Here is a 23,083-nt window from a genome sequence, read left to right on the forward strand (position 1 = left end):
TTCAGTCTAACTTTGGTCCTTGCGTTGCGCGACCACACTAAAAACCAAAAGCTGATGCAGTGTATGATATGATATTGGAACTATGAATATTGTAGTTCGTTGTTTCCCGCTTATTATTTCATACTCAAATTCATATTGGAATGTGAAGAAATACAGAGAATCACAATAGCCACGCGGACGTGGTCTCGGGTAGCCAGGAGCGAAGGAATGGGTCCAGATGGTGTCAATCTGACCAATGACTACTTGCCATTCCTCCCCTGTTCAGGATCTAGACAAGCCCCGCACATCATTGGATCTGACCAATCCTTTCACCGTCCCCTTTTCATTATACTACGTACAAGCTCGTGCGCGGACTCAAACTTCATGTTCATTGACACTCGGTAGCCGGAACGAACGCGACTCGAGTATCTCAGGAGCTGTCCAGGCAGGACACACCCTCACTATCCCTGCGTTATGGCGCCACAGGCGACCAGCTGGTAGGGGCTGCTCTGGGTGTCTGAAGAAACTGACGAGGACACCGGAGACTTCAAATACACCATGTTCGCTCCCATCGGACATTTTCATCAAGCGGCCCAAGCTAGCACTGTACGATATCTTTCGAGAGCACAAAGTCAACCACCTCCTTCAGAAGGGCTTGGTCGAAGAGGCAGAAGCAATGGAAATGCTGAGGAGCCAACCTCACACAAGTATCGTGGGATACCACAGCTGCACGTCGGAGACACGACATGACTTTTCGGCTCTGACCAAGTTGCGTACGTGGTGAAGTGGCTCGGCATTCAAGAATTGATCATAGTAGCTGTGCCCTACATTTGGCACTTGAGTTCAAAATCGGGAAGAGCATAGTCTGATCGCATACATTGGGATGCTGCTGTGGAAGACGGCTACGCGGTCCCGGGTAGCTCAGGAGTCATGATGTGATGTAGACAGCCCGAAAAGGGGCACACTCACAAGAGCTGCTAGGAACAGGCTCCGAACGGGGCTGGATGGCCAAGTGTGACAACCTCTAATTTTCAAAGTGAGATTCGAACAGAAAATATGATTCATCTAGCTAACCAAAGGCCGTCATCCAAATAACAACAAAAGAAAGAAAAGCAGGAAAAAAAAAACCAGAAAAAAAAAAAAAAACACCTAACCCATCTTCCGCAGCACCTCAAGAACAGGGCTGTCCATATTCTCGACAAACGCGCACGCCACCTTGCCAATGTAGTCACTCGCAGCGACGGCTTGCAGATCCGTGAGCACCTCCGAGTTCCAGTACGTCTCAATGTCAATGTCCTCCTCGGCCGTCCAGCACTGCACAATGAGCGACTGCGTGAAGAAGCCGTCAGACGTCTCGGCGAGCGAGTACTTGTCGTGCGCCGTCTGGAGGAGCGGCTTGATGTCGTCCTCGTCCTCCTCGTCCACCTCGAGCCCTTCCTTGGCAGCCGTCTTTTGATGCCAGGGCTGCATCGAGAAGACGCTCGTTGTGTCGTTGATGGCATTGGCAATCTCGGTGCCGAGCTTGGACATGTTCTGCACGCCGTACTGCTCGTAGGCGACACGGTCGGTGGCGTCGTCTTGGATCTTCTTGAGGAGCTCCTGTACTGTCTGGTTGTGATCGAAGCGCACGCGGAGGGGCATACGTGCTGTGATACAGCCGGGAATCTTCTCGAGGCCCTCGACGGGGGCGTGGCGACCGGACGACACAGTCATGGTGGTCACGTCGTCCTGCTTGCTAAAGTGGGCAAGCATGGCAGCGCAGGCCACCGTCATGATGGTGCTGGAAGTGATGTCGTAGTTCTTGAAAGCACCGGGCAGCCTGATGATGTTCGGGTGGTGCTTGGTGACGTGGCGGAGGCGCGTGGTTGGGGTACGCTCTGGTGGAAATGTGGTTCGCTGGCAGCCAGAGAGCTCGTCGCGCCAGTAGTCAGCCATGGCTTCTTCGTCCAGTGACTTGCAGTACTTGACGAAGCTGGCAATGTTCTTGAGCGGGCGCAGCTCCATGCCGTGGTAGGTGGAGAAGAGGTTGTCGATGACGAGACCCATGGTCCATCCGTCCAGGATGGCGTGGTGCTGGAACCAAGCGAAGAAATACTCGCCATCCTCCTCGATGATGGCATTGCGCGACAGGCTGGTGCCGTAGCACATCTTCATGTTGCATGCCGCGTAGTCCATGTACGAGTGGACGCTGAAGCCAGTGGTGTCCTCCCAGGTCAGCTCCTCCTGTAGCACAGCACCAATCGTCTCGCCTGTCGTGTGCATCACATAGCGAGTGCGCATGTTGGGGAAGTACTGGAACAGTTGCTCCCACGCGGCCTTGAAGGTGGGAATGTCGACGTGAGAGCCCAGGCGCCAGAGACGGGTGGCCAGGAGCGTGCCAGGGATCTTCTTGGAGCCAACCATAAAGGCCTCTTGGACACTGGTGGCAGGGTAGACATCGTCAAACTGTGCGTCATCGGCAAGGTTGCACTCGCGACGGAGAACATCGAGTACGCTGTCGTCTGGCATCAGCTCAAAGGGCTCCGTGGGGTAGCTGCCGTAGTTGTTGTCGCTCGATGAGCCCTCGGCGAGGGCAGACAGCCGGGAGTCCTTGAAGATCTGAGACACCGTGAGGCCCATGCCATTCTGTTGCGCAAGGGATGATAGTTGAATGGCCAGAATGGAGTCACCGCCAATCTGCAGGAATTGGTCGTGTTTGCCAATCTCCTCGGGACTCAAATCCAGAATGCGAGCAAAGAGCTCACGGAGCTTGAACTCCACCTCGGTAGTGGGCGGTGTCTTGACGTGACTAGCCGAAGAGAATGTTGCCAGCTCGTCCTGGGTCAGGCTGTCCGCGACACGCTGAAGCGTCTTGCGGTCGAGCTTCATCGAAGCGCCGAAGAAAGGCATCTGCTTGATCGGCAGGAGCATGGCCGGGACCATGTATCCTGGCAAAGAGTTGCGAAGAGCCTCTGTGAGCGTAGAGAGGTACTTCTTCATCTCGTCATCCATCGGCAGGAAGCGAGAGCCATCGTCAGACGATGCCTCGGCCTCCTTGAAGGTGACCACTGCAACCAGAGTCTGACGATTGTTGTGTCGAATAACTAGCCCCGCCACATGCTCAATAGCATCCGAAGCCTTCTTGATCCTATCCTCGACCTCACCCAATTCCATGCGCTGACCACGGACCTTGACCTGCGTGTCCCGACGTCCATGATACTCCAGTGTACCGTCCGAGTTGTACCGCACCAGATCACCAGTTCTGTAAAATGTTTGCGGCAACTTGCCTGCCAAGGCAGCCGGCATCCAGTCGACGTCCGTGACGAACGCGGCCGCTGACTTTTCGGGGTCATTGATGTACCCGCGTGCAAGAGCGTGTCCCTGTACCAGGAGCTCACCGATGCAGCCCATGGGAGTGAGCTTGTTGTGATTGTTTGGCTCCACGATCCAGTTGACATGGGCCACACCACGACCAATCGTGGTGGGAGGCGTGTCCGCGCTCTCATAAGTATGAGCCGCACAGCAGATACAAGTCTCCGAGGGGCCGTATCCGTTGATGAGCTTCACACGACCGAACCAGGTCTCCATTGTATCCTTGCCGGGCGCCTCTCCGGCCACCATGAGCTTCTCGAGGGTGGGAACATCGGAAGGACGGACGGTTCGGGCAAAAGACGGTGTAAGAATGGCGCAGTCGACACGAGCACGCTCCATGAAGCCAGCAGTGTGCTGCATGCGCTCGCTGTCTGTTGGCAAGCAGACGGTGCCACCAGCCGTGAGCGTCGTGAATATCTCAAAAATGCTACCATCGAAGATGAAGCTGGCGAACTGTAGGAAGCGTGGCCTGTAGCCTCTAAAGTCGAACATCTTGCGTTGGCCAGCAATGGAGCTGGCGATGCCCTTGTGGGCCACGAGAACACCCTTGGGTGTACCCGTGGAGCCAGAGGTGAAGAGGACATAGGCACCGTTGGTGGGCTCAGGCTTGAAGCGCCGCTGAGTGGGTTGCGACAGCCCCTCAAGCAGAGCAGCCGATAGCTCGACCACATTGGGAGCCAAGCCGTCGCACGAAGCGCGTGTTGAGGGGGAAACAACCAGGTATTCGGCACCAACCTGGTTGATGAGACCCTGCCTACGACTGACAGGGTGCTCGGGGTCAAGAGGAATGAAGACACCGCCAGCCTTCATGATGCCGACCATGGCAACAATAGCCCAGGGGGATTTCTCCATGCAGAAGGGAACAAGCGTCTCAGGCTTCACGCCAAGTTCAGCGAGATAATCAGCCAGCTGGGTGGACAGAGCCTCCAGCTGGCCAAAGGTGAGAGACAGCGCAGATGAGTAAAGCGCTTCGTGGTCCGGCGCAGTCCTGGCCTGCTCGCTGATCAGATCAGGCAGGGTAGAGTCGACGGCCTCGGGGACATAGTCGTTCCACTTGATGATTTGCTCGAGATCCCACGGACCAGCAGCCGTCAGCGACCCGACTGGCTCGTCTTCCGATACCAGAAGCTGCTGGACAAAGTGGTCAAAGTGATTTGACAGGGCAGTGAGCTTGTCCCTGCTCATATGGTTTGCGTCAAACGTCAAGACCAGCTCGACGTGGGTGTCGAGAAGGGCAGCTTCGACGACGAGGGGGTAGTTGAAATACTCGTTCATCGCGTCGCCAATCTTGGAGGCGTCAAAATTCAACAAGGCTTCCTCGTCAGCCGCGCTGTTGGAGTGGCTGCTTTGACCAGGCTGGATGGTGATCAGGCTTGTAAAGTCGCAGGCTTCCTTGGCGTCCTGGCTGATGCGCGTGATCTTGGGAAGACCGAATTGCTCGTAGGCGGTCATCTCCATGGCCTGAGATTGTATGGCCTGGAGGAATTCGGCTACGGTCTGCTCCGGGTTCAGTTGCACACGGACGGGAACCGTAGCAATAGCAGGTCCAGCCATCATTTCAAGCCCAGGAACAGGGGCATTACGACCTGAGATGGTGGCACCAAATGTGATATCGTCGGTCTCGCCATAGCGGCCCAGCACCAAGGCCCATGCGGCACGTAAGATGGATGCCTTGGTGATTGTTTTGTTGAGCGAGGGTCCAAATTGGATGCTCTTGGTAACCCGCTCGGTGGCGCGAGGCTTGTTGGCGGCTTCAGGACCAGGAAGCTGAGGGAACGTGGCAGGCTTGGCGCCCTCTAGTTGTAGCCTCCAGAAATCGCCGGCCGCCTCGAGATCCATCTCGCTGACGTACTGGATAAACCCAGAGTAGGGCTGGACAGGGGACGGCTCCTCGTTCTTGTAGTTGCTGTAAAGTGTCGCCATCAGCAGGCCACGACTCCAGCCATCAAACACCGAGTGGTGGATGATCTGTAAAAAGTAATGGGCGCCATCTGTATCCTTCACGATGGCGTAGCGGGTGAGGCGTGACCCGTATCCCATCGTGATGGTCTTGGTGTAGTTCATGAATGAGCCAAGATCCATAGTGTCGGACACCTCTTCCCAGTGGACATCGTTCTCGATGACCACCTGGGCGAACGAGTCCTCAATGTCGACGATTCTGGTGCGAAGCGCGTCGCACATCTCGACTGTCCTGCTCCAAGCGTTCCTGAAGCGGTCGACGTCCACTTGGGTAGACAGCTTGTAGATGTGCTTGATGATGTACGCTCCAGGCTGCTTGATGGTCAAGGTCATCAGACTGCTTTGGAGCGCAGTGCAGGGATAGGCATCCTCAATGACATCGTCACGGGACAGGCCACACTGGTCGCGGATACCCTGGCCCTGGATGGCCTGTCTCTGGAAAGGTGTCAGGAGACTGAAACGCTTGGGTCGGCCTGATGAGGCGCCCTCCTTCAGTTCCGTCGCATTAGAGGCCATCCCTATGAGGCTGGGGTCGTCAAACACCTCCTTGACCGTGATGGATATGCCGGCGTCACGGGCTTGGGTGACGAGCTGCATAGCAGCAATGGAGTCACCACCGATACGCAAGAAATTGTCGTCCCGACCAATGGCCTCGGTGGACTTGCCCAGCAAGGTAGCCCAGATCTGGGCAAGTCGGATTTCCATCACGGTCTCCAGAGCCCTCTTCTCAGCATCGTCAAGCGAGTAGGCCGCCAATTGCTTGTCATCAAGATCGCCCATGAGCTTGATCAGCTTCTTGCGATCCAGCTTGCCAGCTGTGCTTGTCGGCATGAAGTGACAAGGGATGTAGAAGGTCGGAATCATGTATGGAGGCAATGACTTGCTAAGGTCATTGACCATAGTGGAGACCTCAGCCTGGAGCTCGTTGGTAAAGGTGTCGAAGACCTCGTTGGTGGTGTCAGTGGCGTCCGTCTTGGTGGTATAGGAGAAGAAGGCGGCAAGACTGGCTCCAGAGTCGGTCTTGAAAACGTCGACAGCGATCTGTTCCACGCGAGGCAGGTTGGTGCGGACGTGGTACTCAATGTCGCCCAACTCCACGCGCAGACCTCTGATCTTGACCTGGGAGTCCTTCCGAGATGCGAACTCGATGGTACCATCAGCATTGTAGTGGCAGAGGTCACCGGACCTGTAGAACCTCGACCACAAGGGGTTGGATCTCTTCGGCGCCCACTCGGGCAGGCCGTCAGCGAAGACGACCGCCGCTGCTGTCTTCTCCGGGTCGTCAAGGTACTCGCGCATAATCGTGGGCGACTGGACGACCAGCTCACCAGCTGTGCCCACAGGGGCCAACTTGGTCGGATCCTCGGGGTCGACAATCCACAAGTAGCCACCCACAGGTCTTCCGATTGTAAGCGGCGATTCGCCCTCTTTCTGTATCTCGTGAGTACAGGCAATGACGCAGGTTTCGGTAGGACCCCAGGCGATGACAATGCGGCTGTGGCCGTGCCACTGCTCAAGGACGTCGCGACTAACAGCCTCGCCGCCGACGCAGAGTAGGTTGACCTTGGGTACATCGGCAGGGCGGATGGTCCTGGCAATAGCTGGCGTCAAGAAGAGCGTGTTGATATCTTTCTCGGCAATGTACTCGACCAAGCTGTTCATGCGAATTTCGTCCGAGGGAACACAAACAGTCGCCCCGTTCATCCAGGTGCAAATGATCTCGCCGATGGAGAAGTCGAAGACAAAGGCGGCGAATTGGAGAATCCTGACATTTGGTCCAATCCGTAGGCGCTTGCCGAGAGCAGCCTGTGAGACGCAACAGGCGCGGTGCTCAGTGACAATACCCTTTGGCGTACCTGTTGACCCCGACGTGAAGACGACGTACATGGCGGCGTCTGGGGAAACCGTGACATCAGGGGAATTTGCGCTCTTGGGCTCGTCTTGGGAGAGTTGCGTGTTCAGCTCCAGGGTGACCTCCAAGACGTTGTCGAGCAAAGGCGCCATCCTCCCAGCGTACTGGGACGAGGTAAGCACAAGCTTGGACCTGCTAGTCTCAACAACTTGCGCATGGCGCTGAGGCGGATGCGTAGGGTCCAAGGGCACAAAAGCTGCGCCAGCCTTATTGATAGCGAGACACGCCACGAAATGCCAAAGAGACTTCTCAAAGCAGACGTGGACGAAGTCATGGGGCTGTACACCGTACTCTTGGATGAGGAAATGCGCGAGGCGGTTTGTGGCCCTATCAAACTCGCGGTACGTGAGTTGGCCATCCCAAGCTTCGATCGCGAGGGCGCCAGGGTTAGCCTCCACTTGCTTGGCAAAGATGTCGTTGAAGGTCGAGTCAATGATCTCGGGCTCTTCAGCGTTAAAGCTGTGAGCCTGGTCAATGTCCCATTGGCTCGAAATATCAATCTTGTTGACCGGCTCGTCAACTTTGGTGAGGAGCTCCTTGATAGTCTGCTGCAAGTGGTTTGTCAAGTTCGTTATCTGTATCTCGGAGACAGTGTTGGAGTCGTAGCTGATGTTGACTTCCACCACCTCGTCCGAAACAAAGCACTGTAGAACCAATGGGAAGACAGTATAATTCTCGAGACTGGCGTTCACCTGCTTCTCGTCGGTTTCCACGGGAATCAGCACTTGTTCAGCGTCGCTACCCATGCTGGACATGCTCTGGAAAGGCTGCACGACCAGCAGTGAGCTGAAGTTGAGGGCTTCCTGCATTTCAGGGCCGAGCTTTGCAATGTTCTGAGGTCCAAACTGCTCGTAAGCAATCATCTCGGAGGCTTGAGACTGGACGCCCTGTAGGAAGCTAGTGACAGTCTGCTCCTTGTCCACAATCACTCGGATGGGCACTGTAGCGACGACAGGAGCGGCCATCTCGCCGATGCCAGGGACAGGTGCATTGCGGCCGGAGACGGCACTACCGAAGCAGACATCGTTGGCGTTGCAGTACCTGGCCAAGACCAACGCCCAAGCAGCACGCACAATCGTGGCCTTGGTGATGGACGGGTCCACCGTAGGCGGGAGCTCAAGGACACTATGCATGTTGCGCGTGTTAGCTTTGACGTTCTTGGCGGGCGCGGCAGGCCACACGGCGCGCTCGGCGTCCTGGAGTTGGCCCTTCCAGAAGCTGCTGGCAGCTGTCTGATCCATGCTCAGAATGTACTTGATGAAATTGTCGAATGGCTGCAGAACAATGTCGTTGGAACCATTGTAGGCGTCGGCGAATGCGCTAAGGATCACACGCATGGACCAGCCATCGTAAATGGCGTGGTGGGCAACAAATGAAAAGTACCACTGCCCGTCGGTGTCTTGCAGAAGAGCGTAGCGACAGAGCCGGTTGCCGAATGTCATTTCGGTACGATTGGCCTCTTCCATCCAGCCGGCCAAGCTCATGCCCTCAGTGTCTTCCCAGTGAATGTCGTCCTGGATGAAGACTTGAATAGGGGCGCCCATCATGTGGACGATGCGCGTACGCAAGTTGGTGCAGACACGGACCGTCTGCTCCCATGCATCTTTGACTTGTTGAGGGTCAACGTGTTCAGGAAGCCTGTAGAACCAAGAGGCAATGTATGAGCGAGGCTTGGTGGCCGAGAGAGCCATTAGTCCTGATTGGAGGGGAGTGCAAGGCAGGGCGTTTTCGATGACTTGGTTGTCGCTCAGCTCGCACTGGTCCCGAGGTTGTTGTGTGAAGATAGCTTCATACAACTGTGTATTGAGGAGGTTGAAGGGCTTGATGTCTTCTGCATGACTGTCAGCCTCCATAACAGCAGCCTTTGAGGCTATCGCTGAAAGCCTGGGGTCATCGAAGATGATCTTGACTGTGAGGTTGATTCCGGCATCACGGGCAGCCGTGACAAGATAGATGGCAGAGATCGAATCACCGCCAATACGTAGGAAGCTATCATCACGGCCAATGGTGTTGAGCGGCCGGTTGAGAATTGTCGCCCACAGCTGCTGGATCTTCTCTTCCATTTCCGTCTCGGGGGGTCTCTTGTCGGTGTCGGAAAGGGAATACTGCCCAAGAGCTTCGGCACTCAAGGAACTGATTTCAGCTTTCAGCTTCTTACGATCCAACTTGGTCGAGGTGATGAAAGGCATGTAGTGACATGGCACGAAGAGCGTCGGCACCATGTATGACGGCAGGGCGATAGAGATTTCAGCGACCATCTCCGTGATTTGACTCTGCATGTCGGTCGTCATGGGCATGAAGAGGTCCTCCACCATATCAGCCAGACTGGGGTCATCGTTGTAGCAGAAGTACGCCACAAGGTTCGTGGCATTTTCTGTCTTGAGCACATCCACAGCGACTTGGACCACCCCAGTCAGCGACTTGAGGATATGATGCTCGACCTCGCCGAGTTCGACACGCAAACCGCGGATCTTGATCTGCGTGTCCTTGCGTGAGCTGAACTCCATGGTCCCGTCCGGGTTGTAGTAGGCCAAGTCACCCGACTTGTAGAACCGACCATAAGCTTCATCATCTGTATTTGGTGCCCAGGACGGTAGCGTATCTATGGTGGCGGCAGCCGTCTTGGCAGGATCGGCGAGATACTCGCGGAGGAGGGTTGGTCCTTGAATCATAACCTCACCAATAGTGCCAATGGGTGCTAGGCGGTGAGGGTCTTCGGGGTCGACGATCCAGGTGTATCCTCCCACAGATCTTCCAATAGTTCCGGGAGAGTCGTGAGGGGTGGCATATTCGTGGATCGTTGAGCAAACGGTGGTCTCAGCCGGACCCCAGCCATTCACAAGACGGATCTTGCCGAACCAGGTATCGAGGATGTCTTGTCCGACCGCTTCACCGGCGAGGATAATGAATTCCACGGAAGGAATATCGGCAGGGCGAAGAGTACGCGCAAAGGCCGGGGTGAGGAAGAGCCAAGTGATCTGGTTCTTGTTGATAAACTCCACCAAGCCGTTCATACGAGTCTCTTCCGACGGTACGCAGACACAAGCGCCGAAAAGGAAGGAAGGAATCGTCTCTCCAATCGACATGTCGAACACGTACGAGGCAAATTGCAACATACGGACGTTCGGGGCCATGCGCAATCGGCGCCACATATTGATCTGCGACGTGCTCAGGGAGCGGTGCTCGATCACGAAGCCCTTGGGCACACCAGTACTGCCTGACGTGAACAGAATGTAGGCAGCGTTGCGCGGTGAGACGTTATCGACTGGACCACGATGGGAAGTCTCGGGAGCTTCAGCCCTGAGCTTCTCGTCGAGGTCACCATGGACCTCAACAATGTTGGGTAAGAGCTCGGCGCAGCGGGACCATTGTTTGGTCGAAGCAAGACCAAGTCGAGCACCGGTCTGGTTGACAACCTGTTGCAAACGAGCTTCGGGGTGCGAGGGATCCAGAGGCACGAAAGTGGCACCCGCCTTGTTGATGGCCAGTATGGACACGAAATACCAAACCGACTTCTCGAAGCAGACATGAATTAGTTCGTCGTTCTTGATGTCATAAGTCTTCATCAGGTGATGAGACAAACGATTAGCAGCATGGTCAAGTTCGGCATATGTCAGTTGACCATCCCACGCAATGACGGCGGGAGCGTTGGGCTGCTCTCTAGCATTTTGCTCAAAGATGTGATGCCAGCAAGAGTCGATAAGCTCGGGGCCAGTTCCGTTGAGGCGGTACGCTTCTTGCACATCCCACTCTCCGGCAATGTTGACGGCGCTGAGTGGATCCTTGCGTTCAGGGAGTAGCTCCTTGACAGCCTGGTTGAAGTGATGGCAAAGGCCACGAATCTGCGATTCAGCCAAGACCGATGAGTCGTAGGTCATGTCCAGGCTGACCTCGGTTTCCGAGACAGCGCATTGGATGACAAGAGGGTAACTGAAGTAACCTTCCAGCAGCTCGTCGGCGAGACGCTCCTCGTTGGTCTTCAAGATTGGCTCGCCTTCGCTGTTCATGGCAGCCACAGGAGAGAAAGGTTGAATCACCATAAGACTGGTGAAGTTGCAAGCCTCTCGGGTCTCAGCCGTCAGCTTGGAGATCTTTTGCAGACCGTACTGCTCAAAGGCTACCATCTCGGAAGCCTGGGACTGGATGTTGTGCAAGTAATCAGCGACTAACTGATCGCGATCAAGCTTCACGCGAACAGGTACAGTGGCAATAGCTGGGCCAGGCATATCACCAAGACCAGGCACTGGCGCTTGGCGCCCGCTGATGGTGGTGCCGAACGTGACATCGTTCGTGTCGCAGTACCTGGCAAGGATGACAGCCCAGGCACCGCGGACAATGGTAGCCTTGGTGATTGAGCCGTCAGTTGTAGAGGGGAAGTCGATCTGCTGTGTCAGGCTGCGAGTGACGTTGCCAGACTTGGTTGCTTGCGCGCGGGCCGCAGGAGGGAAAGTGGCCCGATTAGCCCCCTTCAACTGATCCTTCCAATACTCTTGAGCTTCTGTCTCGCTCATCTCCTCGGTATATTTGATGAAGCCCGAGTATGGCTGCAGTGGCTGCATCTCAGTGCCGCGGTAGGTGCTGTATAGGGTACGCATGATCAAGCCCATTGTCCAACCATCATACACAGCGTGATGAACACCCCAGAAGAAATACGACTTGCCGTTCTCGTGCCAGATACCATATCGGCACAAACGAGACCCGTAAGCCATGGGTGAGTCGTGAATGGAGGAGAGGAAGGAGCCTGCGTTGTTGTCCTCGTTGAGCGCCCACTCGATATCGTCCTTGACAACAATCTGCATCGCTTTGCCGTGCACGGGCATAATGCGAGTGCGGAGGTTGGTACATAACCTGACCGTCTCTTCCCAAGCGGCCTGGAAGCGCGGAATGTTTACGTTTTCGCCCAGGCGGAAGGACAGCTTGGCCTGGTATGAGCCAGGAGTCTTCACAGCGAGGGCCATCAGACCCTCTTGCAGAGACGTGCATGGGTAGGCATCCTCAATGACCTGATCCTCAGGCAGTTGGCAAACACCGCGGATGGCTTCAGCGGTGCCGCCAAAGTCAAAGGGGACAAGACTGAAGGGACTAGCCTCGTATGACTTCTGCAGCTTGCCGACGATAGTAGCCATGGTGGACAGCCTTGGGTTGCTGAAGATATTGGCGACTGTCAGTCCATGGCCATGCTTCTGCGCGGTAGAGACGAGCTTGATGGCTGACATTGAATCGCCACCAATCTGGAGGAAGTTGTCGTTCTTGCCGATGGACTCAACCTCCAGTTTTAGAACCTCAGACCACAGCTCACGTAGCTTGAGCTCCATGGGTGTGGTAGGCTCGACCTTGTCTTCCGTGCCCAGCGACAGCTTGCTGACGTCGTCCTGAGACAAGGCACCGGCAAGGTCACGGAGCCTCTTCCTGTCCATCTTGAGAGAGGTGTTGAAGAGCATGTCAGTGAGAGGCAAGTAGAGTGTGGGCACCATGTACGAGGGCAGGTACTGGCTGATCTCATCAGATACCTTGGCGAATCTGGCCTTCAAGTCGTCGGTCATGTTTGAGATAGGTTCGGGAAGCTGGCCCGCGGGTAGGGCTTGGTCATCGACAAAGCTGACAAAAGCAACCAGAGTCTCGCGGTCAGCGGCAGTGACAACATCGACGCCCACGTGCTCAACGTTAGGCATAGCCCTTTGGATATTGTACTCGATCTCGCCAAGCTCAATGCGGTATCCACGTAGCTTGACTTGAGTATCACGTCGGCCGAGGTAGTTGATTGTCCCATCGGAATTATACCTTGCCAAATCGCCCGACTTGTGGAATTTCCTTGGGTCATCAGCGGCCGGTGGCGGAAGGAATGCAACTTCGCGGAAGAACGAGGCATTGGTGCGTTCCTCGTCGTTCAGGTAGCCGCGGGCCATGTAGCGCTGGATCAAGATCTCGCCGATACAGCCGATGGGGGCGAGCTTGTTGTAGTTATCCGTCTCGACAATCCACATGTTACCACTGAATGCGCGACCAACGTTGGTCGACTGTTCTTGGGGATCGGTATACGTGTGGGAGCCGATGAAGACGGATACTTCGGAGGGACCGTAAGCGTTGACTAGTTCGTCAACGCGAGGCTGCCAGGTCTGAATAGCATCTTTGGTGGGAGGTTCGCCAACAAGCATCAATGTCTTCAAGCTCTTGAGTTGATCGGCGTCTAGAGTCTTGAGGAAGGACGACGTCAACATGGCTGTGTTGACGCGAGCGCGTTGAATAAAGTCCACAATGTCTTCCAGGCGTTCTTGATCCGAGGGTACACAGATCGTGCCACCGAGAACAAGAGTCTCCAGGATCTCGGACAGACTGACGTCGAACACATAGCTGGAAAATTGGAGGACTCGGTTGCTGCTGTCCATTTGGTAAGATCGACCATAACCCAGCAGACTACCGCAAAGAGCGGCGTGTTCAACGACAATAGCCTTGGGTTTGCCAGTAGAGCCCGAAGTAAATAGAACGTACGCAGCTTGGCGTGGGTGTGATCGCTTCTCAATCCCAGCAGGTGTCTCAGGCTGAACAGTCCGAAGCAAGGATGGTGTCAGCTCAACCAAGTTAGGAGCCATGCCCGTGCACTCGGGAGCGGTCTTGGGTGACACGATGATGAACTGGGCGTCAGCTTCCTGGACAGTGCCTCTACGTCGGCCAGCAGGGTGAGACGGATCCAAAGGAATGAACACACCGCCAGCCTTGACGATACCTAGCATAGCGACAGGAGTCCACATTGACTTCTCGAAGCAATAGCAGATCATGCTCTCAGGGACAACGCCGAGGTTGATCAGGTGCGTCGCAAGGCGTGAAGATAAGTCATCAAGCTGAGCATAGGTGAGTGTGCCGTCAGAGGCGTAGATAGCTTCCTGGTTGGGGTTCCGAGCCGCCTGCTCGGATATCAGGCCGTGTACGGTGTAGTTGGCGAGAGGGTGCTGCTCCTGGTTCCATTGCATGGCCTGTTGCACATCCTTGGGACCGGACACGGACACGTCGGCGAGACTGCTGGAAGGACTGGTGATCAATTGACCCATGACGTGCTCGAGTTGATGACACATGCTTGTCAATTGTGCCTCGTTCAAGATGTCGGATCGGTATGTGAACATGATCTCGACCTTGTCGTCGTAAACCAGGCAGTCTGTAACCAAAGGGTAGGTAAAGTAGCCGTCCATCGACTCGTCTTGGGAGAACTCGCCAGAGACGCCCGACATGATGTCGTTCTGGCCGGGGTCCATTGAGTTCATCTTACTCATCGGCTGAATGACGAGCAAGCTCGAGAAGTCACACGCCGCCTTGATATCGGTACCGAGTTGCATGATTTTGCGCATGCCGTACTGCTCATAGGGAATGGCAGCAGAAGACTGCTTCTGAACTCCGTGCAGGAAGTCGTGGACGCTGAGGTTCTTGTCGATGCGAACGCGAACAGGAACCGTTGCAACCGCCGGTCCGGCCATGGTCTCGAGGCCCGCGACGGGTGCTTGCCTACCAGAAACTGTGGCGCCGAAGCAGATGTCGTCCGTATCGGCATAGCGAGCGAGGCAAATCGCCCAAGCCGCGCGGAAAATCGAGGCCTTGGTGATCGAGTTATCTCCTTGGGCTGGCAGAGTAATGGCCTTTTCCAGAACCCGTGTAGTCTTTGCATTGGAGCCAGTTGTCGTCGTGGGTGGAAAGCTGGCATGCTTTGCGCCAGTCAGCTGTCCCTTCCAGAACTCAGCGGCCGCTTCCTCATCAATCTCCTGCGTGTACTTGATGAAACCAGAGTAGGGTCTCAGAGGGAGCACATCGTTGCCAGCATAGAGCTGCTGCAGGGTGGAAACGTTGATGACGTTGGAGAAGCCGTCAGAAATAGCGTGATGCATAACCCAGACCAAATACCGATCGCTACCCTCCTTGACCAGGGCGTAGTGACTGAGTGGGGTGCCGTATCCCATTTTGATGGTGTTGATATGGGCCATGATATCCTTCATACCCATGCCCTCCGTGTTCTCCCAGCGGAGGTCAGGGTCGACAACAACTTGCACGGCTTCGCCACCGACCTCAACGATACGAGTCCGAAGGTTGACGCAGAGTTGAGTCATGCGTTCCCACGCAGTCTTGAACCTGGGTATATCAACATCTGCAGACAGCTTGTACACAAAGCGTGCCATGTAAGAGCCCGGAACCTTCATAGCCAAGGCCATGAGGCCAGCTTGCAGGGGAGTGCAAGGGTAGGCGTCGATGATTTCCTGGCCGTCAACAAGATTGAGCTGACGAGGGATGCCATTTTCAACCAAAGACGAGCGCGTCTCGTCATCGATGAGCTCAAACGCTTCCACGTTTTGATCAGCCTTAGTGGAGTCGAGCTCAATGGCAGCTTCTGCAACAGCTAAAAGACGGGGATCGTTGAAAACATCCTTTACGGTGATGAGCAGCCCAGCCTCGCGACTCTTGGTGGCAAACTGGATAGCACCAATCGAATCGCCGCCGATTTGCAGGAAAGACTCGTCGCGGCCAATATTCTCAGCAGGTACGCCAAGGATCTTCGACCACAGTGCCTGAATGCGGAACTCCATTTCAGTCTCTGGAGGCTGCTTCTCGCCCTCGGCCAAGGCGTAGGCAGCCAAATCGTCAGAAGGAAGCCTCTTCACTCTCTCACGTAGATTCTTGCGGTCCAATTTGGCTGAAGAGGTGACAGGCATGTAGCGGCAGGGGAAGAATAATGTCGGGATCATGTAACGAGGCAGGTCGACGCTGAGGGCCGCAACCATAGATTTCAAGGTCTCCTGAAGATCGGAATCGATCTCCATAAGAAGATCAGCGGCTCCATCATGACGGACTGAACCGCCGACGCGAGACTCGTCGTTGAAGGAGAAGTAGGTGACAAGCTCTGTTCCACGTTCGCTCTTGAAAACGTCAACTGCAACTTGGCGGGTTCCTTCAAGACGGTTCGTAATGTGATGCTCAATTTCACCCAGCTCAACACGCAGTCCACGGATCTTGACTTGATTATCCTTGCGGCTGTAGAACTGAATCGTGCCGTCCGGGTTGTAGTAGGCCAGATCACCTGTCCTGTAGAAGCGGTTCCAGCGGCCACCGCTCTTCTCTAGAGCCCACTCGGGGAGGTCTTCCACGATAGCCTCCTTGGTTTTCTCGGGGTTCTCGATGTATTCACGGAGGAGTGTCGGGCCTTGCACGACAATTTCACCGACTGTGCCGGTAGGCGCCAGGCGGCGAGGATCGTCGGGGTCAACAAGCCACATGAAACAACCCACAGGGCGACCGATTGTGAGGGTAGTATCAGGGACAGTATCAACCGTGTGAATACAAGACACCATAACGGTCTCGGTCGGGCCCCAAGCGCAGTAGATCGTAACGTGATCCAGCCATTGTTCAGCAATTTCACGATTGACAGCCTCGCCACCAACGATCAGAACCTTGACGTTCGGGATAGTCTTGGGATCGAGGGTGCGAGCGAAGCTAGGAGTCAGGAACAACCAGGTGACGCCATACTTGTTGATGAAGTCGGCGGTGTTGTTCATCCTCTCAGCCTCCGATGGGATGCTGGTAATGGCACCACGCACGAGTGGCATGATGATCTCCCCAATGGACATGTCGAAGACGTGAGCAGCGAATTGCAAGAAGTTTGCTTCGTGTGTGATGTTCATCCGCTCAGCATTAGCGTGCATGCTTGTACAGAGTGACTTATGCTCGACCATGACACCCTTGGGCACGCCGGTGGAACCGGAAGTGAAGATCACGTAGGCCAAATCGCTGGGGCCAACATTGACTTTGGGTGCTTGTGGGGTAAGGTAGGCCCGGCACAAATCACCATTGAGTTGATCGGTGACTTGGAGAACATCATCCACCAGCGCGTTGCAAAGAGCGGCTGCCGAAGGACTAACGAGGGCGAGCTTGGCCTTGGTCTGCTGCACAACGAGTCGGTGCCTATGCTCAGGGTGTGACGGGTCGAGCGGAGCGAATGCAGCACCGGACTTGTTCACGGCGAGCATGGACACAACGTACCACAAGCTCTTCTCAAAGCACAGGTGGATAAATTCTCCGACCTGTACATGGTGGGCGTCGATGAGATGCATTGCCAGACGATTAGCGGCCTCGATCAACTGGCTGTACGTCATCTGCCCATCCCAGGCCTTGATCGCGACAGCGTCAGGACGGGTTCTGGCCTGTTCCTCAATCAAGTTGAACCAAGTGTGGTTCACAACTTGGGGCGTTTTCGAGTTCCATTCATAGACCTTGGACACGTCCCAGGGCCCGGCGACGGTAACATCACCTAAAGGCTGGGTCTTCTCGGCTGATGCTGTGAGCTGATTTATCACATGGCTGAGTTGCTGCGAAATAGCCTCCATTTGCTGTTCTTGGAGTACGTCGGCGTTGTAGATGATCTTGAGCTCAACAAGCTCATCTGAGACCAGACCCTCAACGACGAGAGGGAAACTGAAGTAGTCTTCGAGAGACTGGCCCTCGCCCATGATCGCATCCACAGCATCAGTCCAGATGTCGCCTTCGCTGTCGCTATGGGTGGAGAACATCTTTTGAAACGGCTGAACGACAAGCAAGCTAGTGAAGTCGCAAGCATCAGCCGCGGCAGGGCTCAACTTGGCGATGTTCTGCAGGCCGAATTGCTCGTGTGCAATCATGTCAGTGGCCTGGCTTTGAATCCCTCGTAAGAAGGACGACACGTCTTGGCCCTTGTCGACCTTAACACGCACAGGCACAGTGGCGATCATAGGACCAGGCATATCGGCAGCGCCATGCACAGGAGCTTGGCGACCGGAGATAGCGGTGCCAAAGGTCACATCGGTGTCCTCACAGTAGCGTGCAAGGACCATCGCCCAAGCGGCCCTGACGATAGTGGCCCTGGTCACGGCTTGACTCGGCGGATCACCAAAATGGATAGAGTGTGTCAAGACCCTGGTGCCCTTGCTCTTCTTCACGTTCTTGCCGGCTGGAGGGTAGTTGGCACGCTTCGCGTCCTGGAGCTGCTGCAGCCAATATTCCTTGGAAGCAACGCGGTCCATGTTGAGGATGTACTGGATGAACCCTGCGTATGGCTGCAGGCGAAGACCCTCGGTGTCGTTGTAGTTGGCGAACAGATTACTGAGGATCAATCGGATCGTCCATCCATCATAGAGGGTGTGGTGGCAGAGCCATAGGAAATAGGTATCATCACCTTCTTCCACCAAGGCGTACCGGGAAAGACGGGTTCCGTAGGTCATCTCATAGGACTTGGCGTTTTTGAGAAAGGCTTTGATATCAATGCCCTTGGGATCGTCCCAGGAGATTTCGTCCTTGATGTGAACCTGGACTGCGTAATCTCCGGCGTTGACGATTCGAGTACGCAGGTTCGGGAGCTGGTGCAGAGTGCGTTCCCAGGCAGCCCTGAAGCGAGCCAGGTTCACGTGCTGAGACATGCGGTATACGTGCTTGACCACATATGACCCAGGGTTCTTGGCACTCAGGGCGATCATACCCTCTTGCAGTGAGGTAAGAGGGTATGCATCCTCGATGACAAAATCTCCAGTAAATCCACATTGCTCGCGAACAGCGTCCTTGACAACGTCCACCTCAACACGGCCTTCAAGCAAGCTGAACGGAGCCAGCGCATTGGGGTTGGTGTTGTCGGTCTCGATAGCTTTTTCGGCCACAGCGCAGAGACGAGCATCGTCAAAGATGTCCTTCACGGTTATTGCGATGCCCTCATCCCTGGCAAGACTGACGAATTGAATAGCGGAAATCGAGTCACCGCCGATGCGTAGGAAGCTGTCGTCCCGACCGATCTTTTCCTGAGGCAGCGATAGGATGCTGCTCCAGATTCTCTGTAGACGTCTTTCCATCGCAGTCTCGGGCGCCCGTTTCTCGTCATCAGTCAAAGCGTAAATGGCAAGCTGCTCCTGGGCGAGATCGGCGGTCAAAGCCTTGAGCTTCTTCCGGTCGACCTTAGTGGAAGAGCTCGTGGGCATGTGCGCGCAAGGAATGAAGATTGTGGGCACCATGTACCGAGGCAAAGCTACCGACATCTTGCCGATCAAAGCCGCCACGTTCTTCTTCATACCGTCATCCAACGGCATGAAGGTTTCGGGGCCAGCTGTTGTGCTTGTCTCATCGCTGTTGCAGAAGTACGCGACTAGGTTAGAGCCGGCATCGGTTTTGAGCACATCAACAGCTACCTGCCGAACGTGCTGTAGGCCATCGAGGATATGATGTTCAACTTCGCCCAACTCCACACGAAGGCCACGAATCTTGACTTGAGTGTCTTTCCTGGACGAGAACTCAATTGTGCCGTCCGCATTGTAGTAGCAAAGATCGCCGGATTTGTAGAAGCGGCTGTAGTCGGGGTCCGTTGATCGAGGTGCCCAGTCAGGAAGTTCCGTGACCACGGATTTCCTTGTGTTATCCGGGTCAGATAGGTATTCTCGCAACAGTGTGGGACCTTGTATCATGACCTCGCCGACCGTCCCGATAGGGGCGAGCTTTGTCGGATCCTCGGGGTCGACGATCCAGCAGAAGCCACCGGTTGGAGTACCAATCTTGGCGGGCGATTCGTTGACAGATGTGTACTCGTGCGACGTTGAGCAGACGACGGTCTCAGCCGGGCCCCAGGCGTTGATCAGGCGAAGACGACCGAACCAAGTGCTCAAAACATCCTGACCCACAGCCTCGCCGGCTAAGAACATAAGCTCGACGTTGGGGATGTCGTCGGGCTTCAGCGTACGTGCAAAGGCTGGCGTGAGGAAGACCCAGTTGACTTGCATGTCGCGGATGAATTCGGCGAGGCCATTCATACGTGTCTCCTCGGACGGAACACACAGGCAGCCACCAAACATCAAGGCAGGCACTGTCTCGGCAATCGACATGTCAAAGACGTACGAGGCGAATTGCAGCGCCCTGACCTGTGGCGTCATGCGAAGACGTGCACCCAAGGTCATTTGGCTTGTCACCAAGGCCCTATGCTCAATAACAAAGCCCTTTGGTACACCCGTCGAACCGGAAGTAAACAAGACATAACAAGCGGTGCTTGGGTCGACTTCTGTGACGGGAGCCTGCTTACTCGATTCGACGTCGCGAGCCAAGTCCCAATCGAGGTCAGCAGTGACTTGTAGCACATTGTCGACAAGACCAGAAACAAGATCAGCATGCAGGCTAGACGTGAGAATGAGGTTGGCGCCAGTCTGCTTGGCAACCTGCTGATGTCGTTGCGATGGGTGGCCGGGGTCAAGGGGGACCCAGGTGGCGCCAGCCTTGTTGATGGCGAGAATAGAAACGTAATACCAAGCCGATTTCTCGAAGCAGACGTGAACAAGATCGTGCCGCTTGACGCCATACTCTTGAACGATATAGTGAGATAGGCGGTTGGCAGCTCCGTTCAGAAGGCTGTAGGTAAAGTGTCTGTCCCACCCGTGCACCGCGGGTGCATCGGGACGCAGGCGAGCTTGTTTCTCAAACATCTCGTGGAAACAGACATTCACGATGTCGGGTGCGGTATCGTTCAGTTCCTTGGCTCTCTGGAGGTCCCAAGGTGAAGCGACAGAGATGTCGCTGACGGACTTCTGTCCGGATGACAGCAACTGCTCTACGACATGAGAAAGGTGATGAGACAGTGCTTGGACCTGTGTCTCTTCAAGCACACCCGAGTCGTAGGTGATCATGAAGTTGATCTGCGTCTCGGAAACTTCGCCTTGTACGACGAGGGGATAGCTGAAATAGTTGTCGACTTGGTCATCCGAATCCTCGGCCTCGTCAATGGAAAGAATGGAGTCGATATGTGTTCCGATTGACGCCATCTGTTGAATCGGCTGGATGACGAGGAGACTCGAGAAGTCACAGGCGTCCTTGGAATCTTCATTCAGCTTTGAGATGTTCTGCAGACCGTACTGTTCGTAGGCTACGTTTTCGAGGGCTTGTGTCTGTACGTCTTCAAGGAACTGAGACACTGTCTTTTCCTTCTCCAACCGAAGACGCACGGGATAAGTTGCGACCATGGGTCCAGGCATCTCTCCAATGTTGGGCACGGGGGCTTGACGGCCGGAAACAGATGTGCCGAAGGTAATGTCATCGGTCTCCGAATAACGAGCCAGGACGATAGCCCACGCTGCCCTCACAACCGATGCCTTGGTGATCGAAGAGTGGGAGGATGGAGCAACAGCCATTTCCTTGCGCAGCATACGTGCCTTGCCCTGACTGCCAGGCTTGGGCGTAGGGAAAGTAGCACGCTTAGCACTGTCGAGCTGCTCAGTCCAGTAGGCGGCAGCTGCGTCCTGGTCGAGTTCGTTGATGTACTGGATAAAGCCGGCGAAGGGCTGCAGAGTCAACGTGTTGGTTGCGTGATATGCGTCAGCCAATGTGCTCAGCAGAAGTCGCATGCTCCATCCGTCAAAGGCAGCGTGATGACTGGCGACAACAAAGAAGCGTTGGTTGTCAGGTTGTTCAACAAGCCCATAGCGCATGAGGCGCGAGCCATAGGTCATCTCAAATGACTTGATCTTGTCCTGGAAAGCCGGCAAGTCCAGACCACGTGTATCTTCCCAGCGGACATCGTTGGTGAGGAGAGTCTGGAGCGTGGTACCTTTGATATTGACGATACGGGTACGTAAGTTATGGCACTGTTCGACAGTCTGCTCCCACGCCGACTTGAAGCGGGCAACGTCGATACCGTCTGATAGACGATAGAGCCACTTTGCGATGTAGGAACGAGGTTGCTTCACGGTCAAGGCCATGAAGCCAGCCTGTAGAGGGGTGCATGGGTAAGCGTCCTCGACGTCCTGTGCAGGTGACATGTCACACTGCTCTCGAACCAAAGAACCGGTCACAAGCTCTTTCTCCGAGCCACTGATCAGGCTGAAAGGTGTGACATTGGCGGGCTTGGCAACGGAGCCTTCCATCTGCTGTGCCTTGAGTGCAACAGCCATCAGACGGGGGTCATCAAAGACATCCTTAACCGTGATGCGAATGTTCTCGTCGCGCAAGGCAGTGACCATCTGAATCGCAATAATGGAGTCACCGCCGATGCGAAGGAAGCTATCATCCCGCCCAATAGCGTCCTCGGCGACACCGAGCAGCTTAGCCCACGTCTTGCGTAGCTTGAATTCCATCTCAGTTTCGGGTACGCGCTTCTCAGAGTCGGTCAGCGAGTACGCGTTGAGATCGTCCTTAGATAGGGCAGCAGTCCTTTCGCGGAGACTTTTGCGGTCCAACTTGTTAGACGACACCGCCGGCATGAACTTGCACATGATGAACACGGTTGGCACCATGTAGCGAGGCAAGGACACGCCAAGCTCACCGAGCAGTGCGCTCAGCTTCTCGCGGACCTCCTCAGTGAGCGGCTCAAAGACAGTCTCGGTGGCCTTCGCAGGCCGTGACTCATGACTGAATGAGAAGTATGCGACGAGATTGGCGCCAACTTCGCTCTTGAAGGCGTCGACGACCACATGCTGCACGCCCTCAAGGTTGGATAGAATACGGTGCTCAACCTCGCCCAATTCCACACGAAGACCGCGGATCTTGATCTGGGTGTCTTTACGGCCAGAAAATAGGATAGTACCGTCCGCGTTATAAGCTGCCAGATCACCTGTCTTATAGAAGCGACCCCAGTACTTGCCAGACCGGTGGCGAGACCAGGCCGGGATGTCCTCGACAACAGCCTCCTGGGTCTTGTTCGGGGAGCGCAAATACTCGCGCAATAATGTTGGCCCATGGATGACAATTTCACCTAAGGTTCCAACAGGTGCAAGGCGATTGTGGTTTTCAGGGTCAACAATCCACCCTGAACCACCCACAGGTCGGCCGATTGTTAGGGGAGACTCTTCCTTGGCCTGCCATTCGTGGATAGCGCTGAAGCAGCAGGTCTCGGCTGGGCCCCAACCGTTAACAAGG

General features: G+C 55.3%; 1 protein-coding gene across 1 annotated transcript in view; it reads right to left on the reverse strand.

Moving 5' to 3' along the window:
* Positions 1 to 1,128: 1,128 nt before the first annotated feature.
* The window catches only part of J7T54_007935 (amino acid adenylation), a gene marked incomplete at both ends in the record, with an annotated part of 35,931 nt that continues 13,976 nt past the window's right edge, over positions 1,129 to 23,083 (reverse strand). The window contains 2 exons of the mRNA XM_051502512.1: positions 1,129 to 13,579; positions 13,691 to 23,060. Of these exons, the coding sequence (XP_051365697.1) occupies positions 1,129 to 13,579; positions 13,691 to 23,060 (21,821 nt within the window). The remainder of the gene's footprint in view (positions 13,580 to 13,690; positions 23,061 to 23,083) is intronic.

The sequence above is a fragment of the Emericellopsis cladophorae genome, assembly GCF_022114955.1.
Source record: "Emericellopsis cladophorae strain MUM 19.33 chromosome Unknown NODE_3_length_1261782_cov_116_963312, whole genome shotgun sequence".
NCBI lineage: Eukaryota > Fungi > Ascomycota > Sordariomycetes > Hypocreales > Bionectriaceae > Emericellopsis > Emericellopsis cladophorae.